Source organism: Sapajus apella, unplaced genomic scaffold (genome assembly GCF_009761245.1).
Source record: "Sapajus apella isolate SASKATOON/1434 unplaced genomic scaffold, GSC_monkey_1.0 scaffold54, whole genome shotgun sequence".
Classification (NCBI taxonomy): domain Eukaryota; kingdom Metazoa; phylum Chordata; class Mammalia; order Primates; family Cebidae; genus Sapajus; species Sapajus apella.
Genome location: NW_022436994.1, coordinates 10404569 through 10426800, shown reverse-complemented (window position 1 = coordinate 10426800; position 22232 = coordinate 10404569). Strand labels below are relative to the sequence as shown.

Sequence of the window (22232 nt, the reverse complement as noted above, 5' to 3'; positions counted from 1 at the left end):
GGGAAAATTCGGGCCCAAATTGGTGTTGGGGAATAATCATAAGCTGGTCTTTCAAGCGTAATAAGTTATGACTCCCAAGAAACTGGTGAATTTTCTGAGTTCAGTCAAAATTTCCCAAGCTTCTCTCTCTGTTGGTTATATGTAATAGAGAAAGTCAAATCAGCCCTTTGGGGTTTGTGGTAAAGATTCACACACCAATTGAAGCCTGAGGTGCTTTGTACCTTCCAGATCTCTCAGCAAATCTCCTGGGCAGTAATGTCACCTGCTTGCCATACCTTCAAGGGGCTCAGATCAGCCTGAAGAACAGGCTCCTTAGGTCAAAAACCTTGTTTTAAGAGCCACTGTGTTACAGTCAGTGTAAGCCACTGTAACCAATATGTGCAGAAGCCATGCTTCCAAGGAGAGTCCCAGGCTGGCAACTAGACAGCAGATCTGAGAAGCCAACTGTGGAGTAATGTGTTTTTTTCTCTGTGTACCACAGAGATAGAAAGGTGCTTGATCTTAAACAATTGATCCATGATGAACAAATGACCATTAACTCTCCCCCAGTAGCTTCTGGGTTTGCTGAATGAAGCTGAGATTTTGATCCACTATCAGAATCCAGAAAGATCCAGGAGTTCCAAGAACATGGCAATGAGTCAAAATCTTAGGATAAGGGATTAAAATGTCAATGCAAATTTCCAACCGACCCAGTAGCTCACAGCTGAGCAGTATATCAGCACGTTAGAATTCCACACTGCCTCACTGCAGTTGCTCAAGGATGGGTAGGTTTTTGTCTCTGAAATTCAGGAAAAAGCCTTAAGTGCCAGAGATGGTGCTTCCAAGACTGTCTGCAGAATTCCTTTGATAGGGTTTGTCCCAGGTACCCAAAAGTGTAGAGAAGGAATCCTAAGATTAGCATAGAACCACTCATCTCTCCTCCCCTCCCTACCCCTTTTTCCCATGCTTCCATTCCCCATGGCTGTCTCTTCGGACCGTGACGCACACTTCCTCTCCAGCAGTGTCAGGAAAAGTCTGGACCTGTATTGAATCTAGCCATAATGGAGACTGTGGCTGCCAGCACCTGCAAGACAGCACCCTCATGCCATGCAGGTAGCAAGCCCATCCTGAGTAGCATTCCTCCTAGAGGCTGCTCCCTCACCTGCTGTTCACTGGTGAGAGGAAAAGGGATTTGTTCTCCCTTGACCTGTTTTCTGGTTTTCCTGTTCCCACCCTGGTCTTTGCCTGGTGACAGAGAAACTTTCTAAAAAAAATAAAAACAAAAAGCTATTTAAAAAAAAAAAAAAATCTGCATGCCAGGCACAGTGGCTCAAGCCTGTAATCCTAGCACTTTGGGAGGCCAAGGTGGGTGGATCACCTGAGGTCAGGAGTTCAAGACCAGCCTGGCCAACATGGTGAAACCCCATCTTAAAAAAAAAAAAAAAATCTGCAAACCACCCCATCAGAAGTCAATAATTTCTTTAAAAATACATCCAATGGGCCAGGCGTGGTGGCTCACACCTGTAATCCAAGCACTTTGGGGGCCAAGGTGGGCGGATCACCTGAGGTTGGGAGTTCAAGACCAGCCTGACCAACATGGTGAAATCCCGTCTTAAATAAATAAATAAATAAATAAATTAAAAATACATCTACTTCCTTCCCATCCTTCTCATCTTCTCCCATGCCTCCAGACAGGTGTGTTTGCTGGTATCCAGCTACCTACATCAGATCTCCTCTTGAAGGCAGGTGCTCAGCTGGGCTCCATGTTGGAGGGCAACAGCAGAGCCACTTGTAGCTGGCCTCTCAACCCTGCTGCCCCCCCAGCCTACCCAGAATGGCTCAAAGGGCTGGTCTTCTGAGAAAGACTTGCAGCTAGCCAATTATCACAATCACTTTCCAGTTATGTTAAGTGGTATCAAAGCATTGATTGAGACCTTCCCGTAAGCAAAATGTGGTAGGAGGAAAAGGGAATTATAGAAAGAAAGCATGCAAACGTATAAAAGTCACTGATAGACTAGATACACAAATGAGAAAGAAATCAAGCATTATCATCACAGAAAACCACCAAATCTGAAAAGATAAGAGAAGAAAGGGACCAGGCATGGTGACTCATCCCTGTAATCCCCCACTTTGGAAGGCTGAGGTGAGAGAATTGCTTAAGGTCAAGAGTTTGAGACTAGCCAAGGCAATACAGTAAGACTCTGTCTCTTATTAAAAAAAGGAAAAGAAAAAAAAAAAAATAGAAAGCAAATTAAAAAAAGAAAAATTTTTCAAGAGGAAAAAAGAACAAATGACATACAAAACAATCAGAAACCAATTGACAAAATGATAGGAATAAGTCCTCACTCATCAATAACAACCTTGAATGTAAAGAGTTTAAACTTCCCAATTAAAATATACAGCCTTGCTTAGCCAGGCATGGTGGCATATGCTTGTAATCTCAGCTACTCACGAGGCTGAGGCAGGAGAATCACTTGAAACCTGGAAGTGGAGGTTTCAGTGAGCCGAGATTGTGCCACTGCACTTCAGCCTGGGCAACAGAGCAAGACTCTGTCTCAAAAAAAATACAAGTAAATAAATATATATACATACACACACACACAATTATATATACATATACATACATATACATATATATATACACACATATATACATATATATATACACATACACATACACATAGGTCACATCCTCTCCTCTTTAAAACCTATCAGGGATTCCATTACACCTAGAATAAAATCCAAAGCCTTTCCCTTGGCCTCTCCTTCTCCCTGTGTCCCATTTCTCAGACCAATTAGGCTGGCTCCTACCTCAGAACCCAGTCTCTGCTCCAGGGTTAGTTACTTCCTCTGAGGCCTTCCCTGGCCCATCAAGCTGAAACAGGTTTCCATGCACTACAACAGGAAGCAGAATCCTGATTCCTTAACCTTCTCACCACCAGAGACGACTCCTCATAGTCCTCTTTACATGGAGCCTGGTCACCTCACTGAGCTGATCTGATTCCAGAACACAGAGACCTGCTTCTTTGGCCTGTACAACCTGGTTTCAGGTAAGGGTAGCTTCTCCTCAGGTCAACTAAAATTTGAAAAGCGCTCCCAGACCTTCCAGGGCTTCCACCTGGGACTGGTGGCCAAGTGGGTAAAGGAACCTGACAACAGGAAGGTGATTAAATAGGAGTATTCCCAGAAGAAGAAGAGAAAGAACCACAGAAGAAAGTAGAAGAACCATAAGACTGATGGCCAAACTCCTCTAGAATATGGAGATTGGGGGCAAAGGGACCAGGGGCCAGAAAGTCACCAGAGGGCCTGATCTGAAGGAAAAATAAGCAGAGATGTTACTGAAGTAAGGGGGGAAAAGATTGAAAATTAGGATACCTGGAGAGCCCCTATTTATGCAAATTCACTTTTTTCTGATGTAAACACAGTAGTGATGTCAAAGTAGAGAAGCAAGGAGACCTGCACTGCGGAAAAGAGAAAAGATTGAAAAGAAGATCCAGGATGAATTCAAAGGAGGGGTGAAGGCTGCAGAATGGACTCCTGAAGAGAAGGGATATCTTGCCAGAACCTGAGACTTCTCCAGGTTGGGATGAAGTTATTGTTCTCTCAGAAATGTCAGAGCTTCTGCCTGTAAGACAAGTGCTATGGTTCGAATGTGTCCACCAAAGTTCATGTCTTAGGGACTTATCTCCAATGTGATGGTGTTGAGTGGCAGGAGGTGGGAGGTGATTAGGCCATCATGAATGGATTAATGCCATTATCTTGGGAGTGGGTTTGTTACCCATGGAGTATGTCCAGGTTCTCGGTGTCCTGAAGAAAGAATTGAACAAAATGCACAAACATAGCGAGGAAAGAATGAAGTAACAAAAACAGAGATTTATTGAAAATGAGGGTACACTCTACAGAGTGGGGTGGCCTGAGCAAGTGGCTCAAGAGCCTGGTTACAGAATTTTCTGGGGTTTAAATATCTTGTAGAGGTTTCCCATTGGTTACTTGGTGTACACCGTATGTAAATAAAGTAGTGGCCCACAATCAGTCTGATTGGTTGAGAGTGGGGACATCAGCCGCTGAAGTGAAGTTAGAAAGTTACACCCTATGCAAACTTCTGATTGATCCTGGAAAGGCTGAAGTGAAGTTACAAAGTTATACTACTATGCAAACGAAGACTTGGCCTATGACCAACATAATTGGTTGTGGGAGGGGACCAATTAAAGGTACTTTCAATTTTTCATCTGCCATGCAGAAAAAGGTGGGGGCAGTCACAAAGGGAGTAGCCTCTAGTCCTTTTGTTACTTAGTCCTTAAGTTGGGGTTTTCCTTTTAATTTGGTTCTAGGTTAGTGTAAATCAGCTTTAGGTTCCCTGCTTACAGCCCCTATTCTCCTGTTTATTATAAAAGAATGAGTTTGGCCCCTTTTTGTCTCTCTCTCATCCTCTTTGCCCTTTCACCACATTATGATGCAGCAAGAAGCCCCTCACCAGATACTAGTGCCATGATCTTGGACTTCACAGCCTCCAGAACTGTGAGGAAATAAATTTCTGTTCTATGTAATTACATAGTCCGTGGTACTTTGTTATAGCAGCACAAAGCAAACGACAACAAGCAACAATGATGTGAACAGAAAGAAAAATGGACATGACAAATGAACATTTTTTGTCCAAATTAGGTCCACAAGACTTTATCTGCACCATCCAGACCCAAACACCTTAAGATTTTGGTAGTTCATTTGGTAGCAAAAACTGACCTTAATTGCCATGAGGATATTTAGAGTCTTACATTCCACTTAGCTGATTATTCACACATATCACAGCAAAAGTATAAATGTGTCTGATTACCATTTCCTGCTCCAGATTCTGTGATGAGAGCTTACAGAGTATGAAGGATATACATGGTATAACTTTTCTGAAATCTTAGATTGAATTCCAAAGCATATCTGGGCTTAAGGGACTGTGGATTTGTATTTTAAGGAGGTAGGGGGGTTGTTCTCCATGGCAGTGAAAGAAGCTGTGAGCTGCCTTGGGCTTTGGCATATTTCCCTATCACGCAGATAAGAAGCTAGTTCAGTCAGTGTAGATTTGGCAGATTTGTGGATGGAAAAAACTGGTGCTCCCTGGAGGAGGGAAGCAGATTGAGGAATTACTGACACCTTCTAGGGGGTGACGATCCCAGATGTGCTGGTGAAGCACAGATAGGTTCTCTTCATGCCTCCGCTACCCTGGCCTCGACCAAACTGCAGAGGGAGAAACTCAGGTGAGAGTGAGAAAGCACAAAGGCACTTTCAGTTAGGTTTGTATCGGTGTGATCGTCACTTACCACTCATTTATTCGTGTATTCACACATTTATGCATGTTTAATTCATAGATCAAACTGGAGGGTCCACAAACAGGCTGAAGATCTCGTCTGGAGGGAGACTGCAGTGAACCCAAGAGCTCTCAAATAAGCGCATTGACATAAGAAGTATTAGAAAAGAATGAGCACAGTGCTGTGAGAGCAGCTACCAGAGGGCTGAACTGGGTCCCCTCGGCCAGGCTTCCAAGTCGAGTCGCTGGCTGGGTGGGACCAGAAGACGCTCTAGGCCTCGCCCAGGATCCCTCCCTGAGGACAAGCGGAAGGCAGGGTCCTCTCTTTTCCCTCTTGTCCTTCAGCGTTCGCGGGACCCGGATGATAGATCCGCCGTCCAAGCGCCCAGCTAGGATCCGCGGGTGCAGCTGGCCCCTGCCACTTCCGCTTCCGGCCGTGGGGCGGGGGTTTCCGGTTGTCGGAGGCGAGGCTTCGCTGCTGTCAAGGGGCGGTGCGGCCCGGAAGCGGCAGCGGCGGCGCGGAGACAGCCGGGCGGGCCATGGCGGCGAATCTAAGCCGGAACGGGCCGGCGCTGCAGGAGGCCTACGTGCGGGTGGTCACCGAGAAGTCCCCAACCGACTGGTGGGCGGCGAGGCGGGCCGGGGTCGGGCCAGGGGCTGCTACGGGGGTGGGTCTGTCTGGGGCGAGTTGGGGACTCGGGAGGAGCCGGAGCTCCAGCGCGGAGTGGCGCCGCCGTAGGTGGCCGGGGGCTTACCTGTCTCTCCCCTCCACGCCGCAGCGGGAGTGCTATCTCACCCTCGTCACCCCTTGCCCCGCCGATTGTGGACAGGTTAAATCTGGCTGGGGGGACCCAGTGAGTCCTGCCCCTCCCCCTGCCGCTCGCCACCCAGTGTGGGCTCCGCGGGCTTCCATGTTGGATCCTCGGCCTGATTGTGCTTGCTAGCTTCGCCAGGCTCTTCTTTCCAGCCCTGGGACTTCCCTGGAGAAGGGGGTCCTGCACAGCCCTCCCTAAGAAGGCGGAAGCCATGTCTGGTTTCTTGCAAACGCCGTATTCAGGGATGGGCCGTTGAGAGCGGTCTGGCAGCCGGGCTGGGAACGTGAGCCTTGCTCTGGGGGCTTCAGATGAGGAGCTCCGGGATCTGGGTTCTTGGTTCTTTGCGAACGTGGACTTCAGAACTTCCGTTTCTCCAAAAAGTGTACTCTTTCCTGTGCCTGAGCCATGGGAAGATGTACGAAAGTAGGAGGCTTGCTATCTATTTGGGAAAAGGTCCCATTTTCCCTCCGCCACCCACGATATCCTCACTTTCCCCTTTGCTTAACTGTTTTTAGTGACCGGTTTTGGGAAATTCCAGTTCTGAGAAATATGCTGAGTATGGTGGGCTAAGGTGACCAACTTTGGGGAATAGAAACTGGGCATTGGAGGCTGAGTCGTGCAGGGGCCACGCTGTGGTCAGCACTGAGGGCCTCCCGACTGAGTCTTCCTCTTGTGTGGGGGCCATCTCCACTTTTATAAGTGCTTTCTCATCTCCTCTGCACATCCCTAGTGCCCAGCACAGAGCGGCTTTTATACAGTGTACCTTTGTGATACTGACGATGTTGTAGCTTTGCCTTTTTCTCAGTCCCGGGCCATTAGGGGGAAGAGCTTTAGAACACCAGTTGCTTGGGTCTGTGAGTTCTCTGTAGACTCTCCTATCAGATCTGGGTGATAGGATGATCAGGTCTGGGTGCCCTGGATGGCACTTGTGCCAAACAGCACATCTTCTGTTTGGGAGGCATCTAAAGAAGGGTGTCTCTTCACTTCCTTGGTAGGGTTTTCTGCCTGCTTTATAATCCCTCAGAAAATTTACCCACATGTCAGTCACTGTTGCTTTTCTAAGGATGTCAGATGTCAGCCTAGATGTCAGCCCCCTGTTTTGCCTCTCTCCTATTCCTGTTCATGTTTCTCTTAGACCCCTCCTGTTACTTCAAACCCAGTCAAAGGTATCTCTGCAGTGAGTGCTCCATTTTCATGTCCACATGTTACCATTTGGCTTTAGAACCCAGAAGAATCTTTGTGCCTCTCCAGCCCTGCCCAATTAAAGATTTTGCTTCTCTACATGCTCTTGATCATTCTGTTTACCCTTGCCAACTTACCTGGGAGCCTCCTGGCCCTCCTGATCTATTTCCCTTCTAGGTCTCTCTTCATCATCTGTCTTCTCAGGAACCATCACTGATTTGGGATGATGCCTCACAGCCCATCTGGCAGTTTGGGCTTCCCTCTTCAGACCCCCTGTGTTCCTAGCCTTTCTTTGGTCTGCTTACCACAGCTGTCTGCTACCACTCCTGGCCTCACATGTTAACCCACCACATCTACTCTCTGTCCCTCATGAGGGTTATGGAGCCTACTCCTCTTTACTCTCACAAAGTCAGAACATACCAGCTTGTAAGATTTGAGGAAGAGGCACCTAACTGAAAGTGCCTTTGTGCATGAAGAACCTGTCACTGGACTCATCTGCCCAGACAGCCATGCCCTGCCCCCTCCCTACCTCCAGGCTCCTGCAGCACTGTAGGTTGTGTCACTCAGCAGCATAACCCACTGGCCTCCACCCTCATTGTCACAGCCATTAAGGTAGTTACTCAGCAGATACTGTGTAGCATATTCCCGCACACTGCGGAAAATATCTGGACCATGTCACTTCCGTGCCTGTAACTCTGCAGTGGCTTCCTGTTGCACATTAAATAAAGCCTAGACTCCTTGCTCTGCTGATGACCCAGAACCTACCACCCCTCCCATTTACCACACTGTGGCCACACCTGTTTGTCACCACTCTGGCTTTATTTCTTTTCCTCAAACTTACAAGGTGGTTCCTCTTCGGGATCCTTGCTCTGCTGCATCCTCTGCATAGAGCACACATCTTCCACATGGTCCCAGGCGGCTCCCCAGCCTTCACTTCTTGGCTGCTCTGAGGCTGCCTTCTCAGAGAGGCCTTCCTTGATTCCTGGCTTCCTGTCTGTAGGCACTTTTTCCCATCTTTCTGTTTGACTTCCTTCAGAGACATACCCACACAACATATGCTGGAAATCCTTAACTTTTCTTGTCACCTTTCTCTCTTACTAGAAGGGGTGGGGTGGGCCTTCTCTTTGTCCTTGGTGCCTGAGGCACAGTTGTTATGTGTAGCAGATGCTTAGATGAAAGGTGGACTGAGAGTAAAAAGTGGAGGTATCAGAGGAAGAAGAGGTGGTCTCTAATTTGGTGGGTCATAAGAGGTTTCACACACACAGTGCTGGCATTGGGGAGGCCATATAGAGTGGGGAGCCGCCATGACATCAGCTCTCCGTCTTGGATCGTATTGTTCTCACCTGGTTCATGTTTCACCTCCTGCACCTGCTTCACTCTGATAGTACATTCGTGTTAGGTGTGTGTTTTTTTTGTTTGTTTGTTTGTTTTTTCTGTTAGGGAGTAAGTTCCATGGGCAGGACCTTTTAGGGATTGTTCATAGCTTCATTCCTATCATTAGTAAGCAGTAGGCTCTGGGTACTTATTTTCAGAAGGAATGATTGAATTATAAGATGCTTGACACTCCATATTCCTTGCTGTTCAGAGGCCAGTGCACTATGTTTTTTCATGGTGATTTGAAACTTCCTTTGCCCCTCTTTCAAAGGGCCTCTGAAGTGGGAAAGAGCCTCTGAACTGGGAACATTCTTATTTTATTATTACTTTTTTTTTTTTTAGATGGAGTCTTGCACTGTTGCCTGGGCTGGAGTGCAATGGCGAGATCTTGGCTCACTGCAACCTCTGCCTCCCAGTTTCAAGCAATTCTCCTGCCTCAGCCTCCCGAGTAGCTGGGATTATAGGTGCCTGCCACCATGCCTGGCTAACTTTTTGGATTTTTAGTAGAGACTGGGTTTCACTATGTTGGCCAGGCTGGTCTTGAACTCCTGACCTCGTGATCCGCCCGCCTTGGCTTCCCAAAGTGCAAGATGTGATTACAGATGTGAGCCACCATGCCTGGCAGCTGGGAACATTCTTAAAGGTGGCCTGGGGCAGAGGGGAATGCAATCAGAGAGGTAGGTGGCAGGCATTGAGCTTGGTTCTTACTAGCTGCTGAGTCCCCCCCGCTTTTTTTTTTGAGAGGAGTTTCGCTCTTGTTGCCCAGGTTGGAGTGCAGTGGCATGATCTTAGCTCACTGCAGCCTCCCACGTTCAAGTGATTCTCCTGCCTCAGCCTCCCGAGTAGCTGGGATCACAGGTGTGCGCCACCATGCCCGGCTAGTTGTGTATTTTTAGTAGAGACAAGGTTTCTCATGTTGGCCAGGATGGTCTCAGACTCCTCACCTCAGTTGATCTGCCCACCTCGGCCTCCCAAAGTGCTGGGATCACAGGCGTGAGCCACCACAGCTGGCTGAGTCCCTTCTTGCAAGAGCTGGGTTGAGCTGCCATCTTCTGTTCCCTGCTGCTTGTGCTAGCTCGCTGTCTTCTGGCAGCCAGGGCTTTGTGACCACCAAGAGGAACGGGCTTTTTTCATCCAGCGAGTTCTACCAGCTCTCGCTGGCAGTGTACAGTCTCTCAAATCTTTCTCTTGTTTCTCTGTCGTCTTTTCTCTAGTTCCTTTTCTCTGAGTGTTTCTTGTTCAGTGTTTCTCTCCTTCTGTATTCTGTCTCCTCACCCGTTAAGCAGTGGCTCTTTCCTGGTGGCCTGTTTCCTCCCTAACAACCATATCCTCTGGGCATGGGTCTAATTTCTTCCATCTTTCTCAGACATAAGCATTTCTACCCCGTGGCATTGGCAAAGCCCTAGGGAAGCCAAGTTGAAGCTGATAGGGTTCCTGTCCGACTGGAGCTTCTGTCTGGCCCGCCTCAGCAGGCCTGTGCTTTAGAGGCTGGGGAGATGACACACACTGGACTGGGTTTTGCCTTTGACTTGCAGTTCAGTGGGTCAGTGCTCCCAACCCATGTCCAGCAACGCTGCTGGGGATGTTGAGTTGCTGCAAGGTTTGTGCTAATAGCTGGTTTTAAGTGTACTACGGGGAACCCCTCACACAGGTGACTTTTTACAGAGACCACATCTTTCCTCTGGGGCACAAGTTTATAAACCAGAATGAATCTTTTCCAGAGGTTTTTTTTTTTTTTTTCCTGCAGCTTCAACTTCCCAGGCTTAAGCAATCCTCCCACCTCAGCCTCCCAAATAGTTGGGACTACAGGCATGTGCCACCATGCCTGGCTGATTTTTATTTTTGGCAGAGACAGGGTCCTACCATGTTGCCCAGACTGATCTTAAACTCCTGGGCTCATGCGATCTTCCTGCCTCAGCCTCCCAAAGTGCTGGGATTACAGGCCTGAACCATCATGCCTGGCCCAGAGTTCTTATGAATAATTAATCTTACAGGAAAAGAAAGTCATGGCCTCATGTCACCCATGGAGAGATAAGACTCTGCTAGATAGAAAACTTGCTCATGGGGACCTGTCCGTGAAGGGCTTGGCAGGTTCATGGTTTTAACTGTGTGATTTCATGTTGTGGCATTGCCTTGTGGTTTCCGATTAATACAACCTGTAGAAGTGTGTGTTTACCAAAGAGTCTCAAGCCTGGAAGAACCTACTACCCTACCCACCAGGCTTCACTGGAGCCAGGGCAGACATGCACAGGAGTGGTGGGCAGCCTTCCAAGGGGTCCAGTGCATGTATTCTCCAACTTGCTTCTCCTTATGGGTGCTCTGGGTTCAGGAATATGTATGTTTTTTCTCTTCAAATCCATATACCTGGTGGCCAGGTGAGTATTTGACACATGACTGTGTAGCAGTCGCTGCGAAACTCCACAGCTCATGTTTTCCTCACAGTAGATGTGCGCTCCCCCAACCCCATGGTAAGTCAGGCCAGCATCATCCCAGCTGCAGAGCTGAGAAGGCTGCGTAGTTGCCTACTGAGAACCTCCCTAGTGGGTCAGAGCAAATTGAGAACAGGCCCGTGTCTGCTCACAGTGTTAGTGTCAGCCCAAACTCTTTGGGGTATAGTGGGAAGCCATGGTAGGTGCGGAGTGGAGAGACGGAACCCAAGATGCTAGCCACAGAACTCACTTGTGTTTCATTTCAGGGCTCTCTTTACCTATGAAGGCAATAGCAATGACATCCGTGTGGCTGGCACAGGGGGTGAGTATGACTCCAAATGGACTTGGGGACACCAGGAGGTAGGGGGTGAGGTGTGCAAAGGAGAGAGGATTGTGACCATCAGCAGTCCATCTCAGCTGGCATTTCAGCTCTTACACAGGAAGAAGGGGACTCTTATCACACTGGTGGCCTCTGCCATAGCTCAACACCTTCCTCCACTGAGGGTGGGAAGTGGGCTGGAGCCTGCCTCCTGCAGACCCACCTCAAATTAACTCCACTGGGGGTTCCCTGGCCCCCTGATCAGGACATGAGCTGGCAGGACTCGGGGCCAGAGCATTCAGCTGTTTTGGTCCACCAAGCCACGTGGGGTTTCCAGTGCTCACTGGCAACTTCTGGCAGGCTTTAGGTTTCAGATATGTGTAAATGAAAATACTCCTCCTCAGCTCTCCTCCTTTCAGGGTGCAGGAGAGTGCTTTCTCTGTGTCTACTTGGGGAGAGCTGAGTGGGAAACAGGCTGACCCTCTCCAGCTTGTGGGCAGCCTGCGTCCAGGGAGCTGCGGTGGGAAGCTTACCAGTCCCAGAACTGGTCCTGGTGGAGAGAAGGTCCATAGACATGTCCTTTTCTCCCTTTGTCCTGTCCTGGCCTCGTGCCGAGTGCTTGCAGGGGCCCCATCCTCACTGGGAGAGGCAGTATCACTACAGATAGTCACAGGAGAGGCTCTGGGGGTCTCTACAGGAAGGACAGACTCTTGGCCAGCATAAGGCAGAGGTTGTCAGGATAGGCTGGGTCAGAGTGTGACCTGTGGGCCCCCAGCTGACATCCCTGACTGCTCTTCCTCCAGAACTTGCCTGACCCCTTCTTCTGTCCTGAGCTGGACACGGCTTCATTGTTCAATGAGTGCTCAGAGTGTGTTTGCCATGGTTTCGTGGCTGTTGTTGGTAGAAAGCCCCTTCCTTTCACAACCTTTTCAGGAGGTGTACCCTTTCTAGAAGGATCACCATTGAACAGTAGACATGTGGTGTAGCAGGTGACTGGGAGTTGCAGGGATCAGCAACTCAGGTTTCCTATCATCATCCCCAGTGGCACAGGACAGGGCTCTGCCACAAACTCGACAAGTTGCTGTCCCCAGACTGGGGACTCATAACCGCCTCCACGCACAGAGCCCTGTAGCTAAAACACCTCATCAGTTCCTCCTCCTTATAACCTGGGAAAGCTTGTGGGGGCTAAGCCTAAGTGGCAGGGGAGAATCGTTTAGAGCTGCCCACTCCTGTGCTCCCCCCTGCTCCCATCATCCTCTCTTCTGTCTGAGAGTCTGTGAGGGCTGAGCCAGTTATACCACTGCAGGGCTTTCCATCTGGTCTGGCCTTCTGGGCAGCCCTGGAGCCTGAGCAGACACAGATGCAGGGAGGGGTGACTCCACAGGCCCTGCTATTCGTGTCCCCTTTGCAAGGTTGAGGCAACAATAAAATTTTGACATAGAGATCCTCCATTTGGAAGTCTGGTGACTGGTTTGCCGTGGAAATGACCCTGTTTTTCTTTCCAGAATTACCTCTGGATTTAGAGAAGTGGTTTTTAAATGAGTGTGGCTAAAAAAAATTACCTGAGGTGCTTGTCAGAATTGCAGACACCTGGGTCTCACTCAGCTCTCATCAGTCGGTTTAGTAGGGGTGGTGCCCAGGACTCTGATTTTAAACATACCCCTAGAAAGATTCTGATACAGTTAGAGGTGAGAAGCCCTGGTTTAAAGGCAGCTCGGCTTCCCTTCCTGGTGGGACCGGGGCCAGCAGGGGATGTCAGGGCCACCCCTTACCTTCCTTGTGACTCTACTGCAGAGGGTGGTCTGGAGGAGATGGTGGAGGAGCTCAACAGCGGGAAGGTGATGTACGCCTTCTGCAGAGTGAAGGACCCCAACTCTGGACTACCCAAATTTGTCCTCATCAACTGGGTATGTAGAGCCCGTTTCATCTAGGTGTGACCCAGGAAACCCCATCGTCTTCTTTCCTGTTTTGTCTTAACGTCAGGAACAGAGTGTTTTACTGGCATGACTTAGTAGATCAACAGAACAGCTCTGAGCTGGTGAATGAGCAGGGTAGTTGATAAGAGTCATTGTGGTCCAAGGAATAACTGTGGCTTTGCTATGCAGAATTCACCCTCCAAGCCTAGAGTTCTTTCTGCAGAATGGAGTAAAAGCATTCCCAGGGAGTCCTTGCCCCGTCCTCTTCAGGGTGGTTGTTCTGATGGAGTAGAGAGCCTGAGGGAGTGTTTAGGAGCCTGGGAGTGCAGGGACAGGGCCTCTTTCATCCCTTGGTGGAGATCAAGAAGACTCACGAAGGCCAGGTGCAGTGGCTCACGCCTGTAATCCTAGCACTTTGGGAGGCCGAGGTGGGTGGATTGCCTGAGCTCAGGAGTTCGAGACTAGCCTGGGCAATGTGGTGAAAACCCGTCTCTACTAAAATACAAAAAATTAGCCGGGCATGGCAGCATGTGCCTATAGTCCCAGCTACTTGGGAGGCTGAGGCAGGAGAATTGCTTGAATCCGGGAGGCGGAGATTGCAGTAAGCCGAGATCGCGCCACTGCACTCCAGCCTAGGTGAGAGAGTGAGACTCTGTCTCTAAAAAAAAAAAAAACCCCAAAAAACTCACGAAACCCCCTCTACAGTGGAAGACGGTAGCTATCCTGCTCGGAGAGCGTGCATGAGCCCCTTGGAGGCATGGGAACTTACCTGTGTGACACAGTCAGAATAGGTTCTGCTTTGGGTGTTTCAGTTTTCTCTTTTCTGAGACACAGGGTAGATACTGGGTTCCCAGGGGAGGGAAGCGGCTTTGGGGGAGGCCTGGGTCATTCTGGACATACTTGTGTTGCAGACAGGCGAGGGTGTGAACGATGTGCGGAAAGGAGCCTGCGCCAACCACGTCAGCACCATGGCCAACTTCCTGAAGGTGAGGCCAGGCAAGGCCTGCTCCATTGGGCACAGGTCTCACAGGCTTGAGGTCTCCCAGGTTCCTGGGTGCGAGCGAGCGGGAATCAGAACTGGAGTCGGGAGTGTGCTCATGACTAATGCTCTCTGCCTGCCCTTCAGGGCATCACCAGAGGCTGCTTCACTCTCGATCAGCAAGTGCATGGGAGGTCAGGATGTGGCCAGAGCCAGCTACAGTGGGGCAGGGTGAAGGACCATGATGGAGCTGGTGCAGTGGGAAGGCTGGGCCCTGGTTCTGTTTTGTTTTATGATCCCTCTGAACAGCTTAGTAATACCGTCAGGATTTGGAGGAAGGGGAGAGTGCCCACCACCTTAGCACACACGTGCCCTTTGATGCATTCCTTTCCAGCCCATTTCTATATGGATTCATGTCAGTCCTATAATAAAACCTTTTTAAATTTTAAAAAATACTTGTAGCAAAAACATTTATTGGTTTCTTGTCAGGTAACATTTTGCATTTCTCTGGTTGCATTTCTTTTGGCAAAGGAGATTCAGAATTTTGATATCTGGTTCTGCCGACATTTCTTCAGCTATACCTCAGTTTCCATCTAGGAGCTGATAAGAGAATTCCCAGCTTATCGAATATACAGGTTTGAGTATCCTTTATCTGAAATACTTAGGACCAAAAATGTTTTAGATTTTTTCAGATTTTGGAATATTTGCATTATATACTTACCAGTTCAGCATCCAAAATCTGAAATTCTCCAGAATCTGAAATGTTTTGAGTGCTGACATGATACTTAAAGGAAATGTTCATTGGAGCAGTTTGGATTTCAGAATTTTAGGTTAGGGATGCTCAACCTGTATAGTAACACACTTTTCTTTGTGTTGGGAACATTACAGTTTTTCTCTTCTAGCTAATTTGAAATACACAATAAATTATTGTTAACTGTAATTTCCCGCTGGGTGTAGTGGCTCATGCCTGTAATCCCAGCAGTTTGGGAGACCGAGGCAGGCGGATCACCTGAGGTTGGGAGTTTGAGACCAGCCTGACCAACATGGAGAAACCCCATCTCTACTAAAAATACAAAAAATTAGCCAAGCGTGGTGGCACATGCCTGTAATCCCAACTACTCGGGAGGCGAGGTAGGAGAATCACTTAAACCCAGGACGCAGAAGTTGTGCTGAGCTGAGATCGTGCCATTGAACTCCAGCCTGGGCAACAAGGGCAAAATTCCGTCTCAAAAAAAACAAACAAACTATAATTTACCTTCTGTACTATTGAATACTAAAATTTATTCCTTCTATTTAACTGTATTTTTGTATCTGTTAAGCAACTTCTCTTCATTTTCTCTCCTCCATGCCCTTCCCAGCCCCTGGTAACCACCATTCTCTCTCCCTCCAGGATACCCACTCTTTTAGTTCCCACCTATGAGTGAGAACATGCAATACTTGTCTCCTGTGCCTGGCTTATTTCCCTTAACATATGACCTCCAGTTCCATCCATGTTGCTGCAAGTGACAGGGTGTCATTCTGTTTTATGGCTGAATAATATTCCTTCATGTTTATATACTACATGTTTTTACCCTTTCATCCATTGATGGACATTTAGGTTGATTCCATATTTTGGCTGTTGTTAATAGTGCAGAACACCAGAGTTGCATATATCCCCAGCAGTGGGATTGCTAGATCATATGGTGGTTATATTTTTAGTAGAACGAAAATACTGTTTTAAAAGCTATACTATTGGCTGTGTACAGTGGCTTATGCCTGTAATCCCAGCAATTTGGGAGGCCAAGGCGGGTGGATCACCTGAGGTCAGGGGTTCTGAGACCAGCCTGGCCAACATGTTGAAACTCCATCTCTACTAAAAAAAAATTCAATTAGCCTGGTGTGGTGGCAGGCACCTGTAATCCCAGCTACTCAGGAGGCTGAGGCAGAAGAATCTCTTGAACTCAGGAGTTGGAGGTTGCAGTGAGCCTAGATTGTGCCACTGCACTCCAGCCTGGGCGACAGTGAGACTGCGTCTCAAAAAAACCAAAAAACAAAAAAACACGCTGTTTTCATAATGGCTGTACTACTTTACATTCTTATAAGTGTGTGGACTTATTTCTGGGTGCTCTGTTAGTTTCCATTGTTCTGTGTGTCTGTGTTTATGCCAGTACTGTGCTATTTTGATTACTATAGCTTTGTAGTTTAATTTTAAATCAGGTAGCATGAAGCCTCCAACTTTGTTCTTTTTGTTTAGGATTGCTTTAGCTATTCAGGGTCTTTTGTGGTTTCCAGATGGCATTTAAAATTAGTTTCCATTGATTAGAAGGAAGGCCTTTGATGCAAATCATGCCTGGGTCATCTACTGATATGCAGCAGGGAATATATATAGCTATAGAAGGAACTACTGGATAGCACGTGGAGGGCGAGGGTCTCACATGAGCTGGGGCAAGTATGAAGGGTTTGCTCCAAGTTGGCTTGTTCGAGCCCTTGAGGGGAGCTTGTGTCTTGGTTCTCAGCAGCCAGACAGGCACCTTCTGGTTTCCTGATTCCAGTCCTGTGTGGTGTAGTGGTGGCCTGTGCTGTGTGGACTGACAGGAGTTTGCCCCATCTTCTCCTGAGCTTGCAAAGCCTTTTTTTCAAGTGCTGCTCCTGCTGCAGGGGGCCCACGTGACCATCAACGCACGAGCCGAGGAGGATGTAGAGCCTGAGTGCATCATGGAGAAGGTGGCCAAGGCTTCAGGTGCCAACTACAGCTTTCACAAAGAGAGTGGCCGCTTCCAGGATGCGGGGCCCCAGGCCCCAGTGGTGAGTGCTGCCTGTCCATCGCCACCCTTTTGTTGCTCAGGCCCTGAGGGCAGGGGGCCAAGAGTGTGCACTTTCTATCACCCAGGCTGGCTGGGCACTTGCCTGCCTAGTTTCTGCAGATGGTCACCCCTGAGCTGTGGTGGGTGTCCACTGATTAGATGAGCAGGATTAGCCCTCTGACCTTGCCTGGGGATTGGACTAACTGTTCCAGAGCCCTCATCTGGAGCCTACCCTGTGCCGTCAGAATGGAGGCTCTGCAGGATGCATGGCTGTGATAGTCTGGCGTCCTTGAGATCATGACAGTGGCACATCCTTTCTTGCCCTGGCCCCCATCCATGAGGATCAGAGATCACCAGAGACCCCTCCGGTGTTTGGGATTGAGCCTCCCGCTTTGGGCAATGTCCTGGGCTTCTTTCAGGTCATCTTGGTGTGTGTCTCCTTGAGGGTCACTGGGCAGCGCTCTGTTGCCACTGCGGGGTCCAGTCCTGGCAGTCCTCACCTGTGCTGTTGCGAGTTTAGTGAATTCTTTCCTCTGGTGCCTGTGGGCCTGGGCTTCCACCTGGGTTCAGGTCTCTAATGAATGCTGTCCCCTGCAGGGCTCTGTATACCAGAAGACCAATGCTGTGTCTGAGATTAAAAGGGTTGGTAAAGACAGCTTCTGGGCCAAAGCAGAGGTGAGTGCTTCCCCGGGCGTGCCAGGCACGTGGGAGTGTTCTGCCTGCTGTGGCTTAGCTTTCCTCGCAAGCGAGCTTGTGCAGCGTCTGCACTCCTTGGTGCCCATTACAGATGGTCATACTGAGGCTCGGGTAGGTTAAGGCACAAGGCTAATGAGTGACTGGCTCTGTTGCCCGCCTTTGGCTATGTGCCTAAAACCCAGTCATGGACAGGGGATGAGGCTAAAGTGTTAGCACAGGGCTGAATGGGCAGTGGCTCTCCCCACAGAAGGAGGAAGAGAACCGTCGGCTGGAGGAAAAGCGGCGGGCTGAGGAGGCACAGCGGCAGCTGGAGCAGGAGCGCCGGGAGCGTGAGCTGCGTGAGGCTGCACGCCGGGAGCAGCGCTATCAGGAGCAGGGTGGCGAGGCCAGCCCCCAGAGGTGAGACAGAGGTGGGGGCTGGACTGGGGAACCCACCCCAGGGCATTGCTGGGCACCTACTCTATCCCGCGGATGCGAGGAGGACTGAGCAGTATGGCGCGAGGTGCAGTGTGGCTGTCCCTCAGCTGTGCCCCACCCGGCCCTTCCCAGCAGGACATGGGAGCAGCAGCAAGAAGTGGTTTCAAGGAACAGAGATGAGCAGGTAAGATGGGGGTGCTCTACTTGTTTGGGCCTGTCCTGGCCACACACGGAAGTCCCTGATCTCAGACTGAGGCCCTAGCCCAGACCTGGGCAGAGGCCACCCTACTCTCAGCTAGGGCAGATTGACATCTGGGCACCTCAAGAGAGGAAAGCCAAGGGGGAAAGCTTCCGGCATGGACCGCACCTGGTCCCAGGGGAGGCCCTGTGAACCCCTCGGTTTCTGTATTTTACTTTCTTTTTTAAAATTACTTTTTATTTTTAAATGACTTTTCACCTGAGGACATGTTTTGCCTCTTGGCCCCACACTCACCTTTGAGGGGCTACCCGGCCAACAGCTAGAGCGGCTGTGATCTGGGGAGAAGCGGTGAAAGTTTCTCCCACTGCAGGGGATGACATGTGCTTCCCCGCAGGAGTCTGCTGTGCACCCACGGGAGATTTTCAAGCAGAAGGAGAGGGCCATGTCCACCACCTCCATCTCCAGTCCTCAGCCGGGTGAGACCTCCCTCTAGGCCTGGCCACAAGGCAACAGCAGGCTGAGGGGGAGCCTGGGGTCATATGTGGGCTCCCCCGAGCCTAGTGACAGATGTATCGGTGACAGGGTTGAGTGAGTGAGGAGGAGGCACACTTGGGGCCCTTGACCTCATCAGTGACTACGCTGGTCACCAGTTTGGCCTCCAAAAGATACTGGGCTGCACTGTCTACCAGGTCACCAAATAACACATAGTCCTGGGGTATGTACCTGCACTAGCCTGGGCAAGCTCCTTGAGACTGCCCTGAGTACACCAGGTTGGAGTGTGGAGGGTGTGTGTGTGTGTGTTTCAGCAGGTAGTGTTTCTGAAGTGATGTCATGTGTTTACCTGGGTTTGCAGGCAAGCTGAGGAGCCCCTTCCTGCAAAAGCAGCTCACCCAACCAGAGACCCACTTCAGCAGAGAGCCAGCTGCCACCGTCTCAAGGCCCAGGGCAGGCAAGGCGCTTGTCACTCCATGGGGACCCTGGAGGACAGTGGTGGAGAAGGGGGATGTGTGGGAGTGAGAACCTACTGTGTTCCCTGGTGCAGATTTCCATGAGGAGCCGGTGCCCCAAACTCCTGCATGTCTGGTGCAAGCAGAAGAGGAGGCTGTGTATGAGGAACCCCCGGAGCAGGAGACCTTCTACGAGGAGCCCCCACTGGTGGGTTTCTGCAGTGGGGCTGGGGCCAGGAAGGGGCTGCGTACTCAGAAACACTTATCACGGGGCGCCTGAGTTTTCTGGGGGCATGGTCCCCAGATCCCAGGTTTTAAAGCACATGCATTTTTGGAGCAGCCCTGTGCTATAAGTTGTCAGAGCAAGCACAAGTTTGTAGGAGGTGCTGGGTGGGGAGAGGGCCTTGTGGCCCATGGCTGGGGGATTTGTGCACTGCCTGTGGCTTCTGTACTCTGGTAGGGTGGGGACAGCAGCAGCCCTCGAGCCTGTAGACTGCCTGCCCTCTGCGTACTCCCAGCTTGAACTGAGCCATGTGGGACAGAGCAGCGATTGGCTGTAAGGGCTAAGTCTGGGGTAACACCTTTGTCATCCCTGGGCAGGTGCAGCAGCAAGGTGCCGGCTCTGAGCACACTGACCACCACATGCAGGGCCAGGGGCTGAGTGGGCAAGGGCTCTGTGCTCGTGCCCTGTATGACTACCAGGCAGGTAAGGTGCCCTGGCCTGGCTGGCATGGACCACAAGGTCCTAAGGTTAGGAGACAAGAGGGTCTGGGGTTTTATGGGAGGATGGCTCCAGGGGGTGTCAGGAAGAGAAGACAGGAGGGTGGGCGGTGTGTTTGGAGGTAGAAGCACCTCTGGAGTATCCTGCACAGCCCAGGCCTCCCCATGTGCTCCTTGTAGCTACTTGCTGGCCGCTGATGTGAATCCCGGTTGCCATCCTTGTCATAGAACATGGAGTCTGAACAGGGAGGTGGGCCAGGCCTGGATGCTGGTTCCTCAGGCATCCCTGGGTGGAGACCTTGGAGAATGGAGCAGAGGCTCCCCACGGAGCAGGCTGGCAGGTGTCTAGCCTTTTTCAGGAATGCTCTGTAGGAGGGTGTGCCCTGGGGGTGTGGTCACCAGAGCTGCACTGGGACAGGGTGCAGTGTTGGCCAAAGCTTAGCAGGGTAGCAGGGGTGTTTCTGAGGGGAACCAGAGCCACAGGGAGCTGTACTGCAGGAGGGTGGGGCTGCCTGAGCAGGTAGGATGTGGGAGGGAGCCCCTGACGTGCATCTGGGCTCATCCTCTTTGCAGCCGACGATACAGAAATTTCCTTTGACCCTGAGAACCTCATCACGGGCATCGAGGTGATCGACGAAGGCTGGTGGCGTGGCTATGGGCCGGATGGCCACTTTGGCATGTTCCCTGCCAACTACGTGGAGCTCATTGAGTGAGGCCGAGGGCACGTCTTGCCTTTTCCCTCTCAGACCTGGCTTCCTTCTTGCTGGAAGAGGAGGCCTGGGAGTTGGCATTCTTTCAAGAATGGGAACCCCAGTGAGGATGGGGCCTCAGGGCTCCCTCTGGCTTGGCAGACTCTGCTTGTCACAAATGCAGCAATGACCTGGTGATTCCAAAACATCCTTCCTGCATCCTCCCAACCCTCCCAGAGAGCTTGGCTCTTGCCTCTGACAGGACATTGAGCCAAGCTCCACCTGTGGCCAGCCCTCTGGTGACCTCTGAGTGGCCACCACCAAGCTGGGGTGATGGATCCTGAGCAGGGCCATCTGGGAGGCTCTGGCTGCCTTTTGCATTTATTTGCCTTTTTCTTTTTCTCTTGCTTCTAAGGGGTGGTGGCCACCACAGTTTAGAATGACCCTTGGGAACAGCGAACTTAAAGAATTGTTTTAGCAGAGTTTGTGACCAAAGTAAGAGTGGATCATGGTGGTTTGGCAGCAGGGAGGTTGTCTTGTTGGAGCCTGCTCTGTGCTCCCCACTCCATTTCTCTGTCCCTCTGCCTGGGCTGTGGGAATGGCCAAGCTCCCACCCTGGGTATTGAAAACAGCAGACACAACGTGTTCCTCCACGTGGCTCACTCGATGCCTGCTGGCTCCAGTGTGTGCCTCAACTGATTCTGACTTCAGGAACAGTAACACAGAGTGGCCTTGGCCTGTTGTCTTCCCCTTTTTCTGTCCCAGTTCATCCATGTCTCTGAAGAACAAATATGCTTTTGGCCCATGAATTGCCAGTTTGGTCTACACAGGCTCACAGCTGTGACCCACCCTCCTGTAGCCTGAAGGCTCCTATGTGGGAACAGCCCCCCCACTTGCGCCCCGCCTGCCAGGTGTCTGCCTCTGCTCTGTGTCTGGGGTAAGCGCCCTCACCCTGAGACTGCGGCTGATCAGCCACCAGGAAGAAGCATAAATGTTAAGATGGGACTGAAGTTGGAGCCTTCCTGCCTTCCATTTTCTCTGGGAGAGGCCAAGGTCTGCCCTTCTCTGCGCCTCAGGGATCCTCTGCCTACATGGGATGGCATGCTATGTGTGGTGTGAGGTACCTGGCACCCACGGAGCATCCAGGGAATTAGGTTCCTCTGGGCCCCAGGGCTGCTAGGCGGACATGCTTGACTCGCAGTGTCACCTGCTGGTGCCTGGGGTGAAGGCTGCATGGAGCCCAACCCTGCTCCCGGCCTTCTTGTGCTTTCCCCTTTTTGCCAGGGCTTCCTGGTGCCTCTCCCATGAAGAGGGACTTCCTTTCCACTCCCATGGAAGACCCAGGTTTGGGCTGTTGCCAGCTTTGAGGCCCCCTGTGGGCTTGCCTGTCCCCACCCAGGAGGCAGGGCCCCAAGTGCTACCCTGGGTTGCAGGGACAGCAGAGGACCACCTGTCCTCTGCAGGAAGTTACCTGGGAAGCCGTGCCCTGGCT

At 50.6% G+C, this 22232-nt stretch overlaps 1 protein-coding gene across 5 annotated transcripts; it reads left to right on the top strand.

The window, feature by feature from the left end:
• The first annotated feature begins 2871 nt into the window (after positions 1-2871).
• On the top strand, positions 2872-21750 carry DBNL (drebrin like). Of its 5 annotated transcripts, none has more exons than XM_032244384.1 (14): positions 2874-3029; positions 5337-5897; positions 11342-11397; positions 13189-13301; positions 14222-14296; positions 16927-17073; positions 17670-17747; positions 18016-18167; positions 18321-18369; positions 18755-18860; positions 19238-19333; positions 19427-19539; positions 19932-20037; positions 20625-21750. In XM_032244384.1, the coding sequence occupies exons 2-14, from the start codon at positions 5815-5817 to the stop codon at positions 20762-20764; spliced, it is 1314 nt and encodes a 437-aa protein (XP_032100275.1). In that variant the 5' UTR covers positions 2874-3029; positions 5337-5814; the 3' UTR covers positions 20765-21750. The 5 variants fall into 5 exon arrangements, with proteins under 5 accessions (XP_032100279.1, XP_032100275.1, XP_032100274.1 ...); XM_032244383.1 differs by having other exon boundaries at positions 18318-18369; XM_032244385.1 differs by having other exon boundaries at positions 2876-3029; positions 18318-18369; positions 18779-18860.
• The last annotated feature ends 482 nt before the right edge of the window (positions 21751-22232 follow it).

Excerpts from the sequence above, each read along its gene's own strand:
- DBNL (XM_032244383.1), top strand. The coding sequence starts at position 5,815 with ATGGCGGCGAATCTAAGCCGGAACGGGCCGGCGCTGCAGGAGGCCTAC. Across the intron at positions 13,302-14,221 it reads AATTTGTCCTCATCAACTGG|ACAGGCGAGGGTGTGAACGA; the intron begins GTATGTAGAGCC and ends CTTGTGTTGCAG. Across the intron at positions 20,038-20,624 it reads CCTGTATGACTACCAGGCAG|CCGACGATACAGAAATTTCC; the intron begins GTAAGGTGCCCT and ends TCCTCTTTGCAG.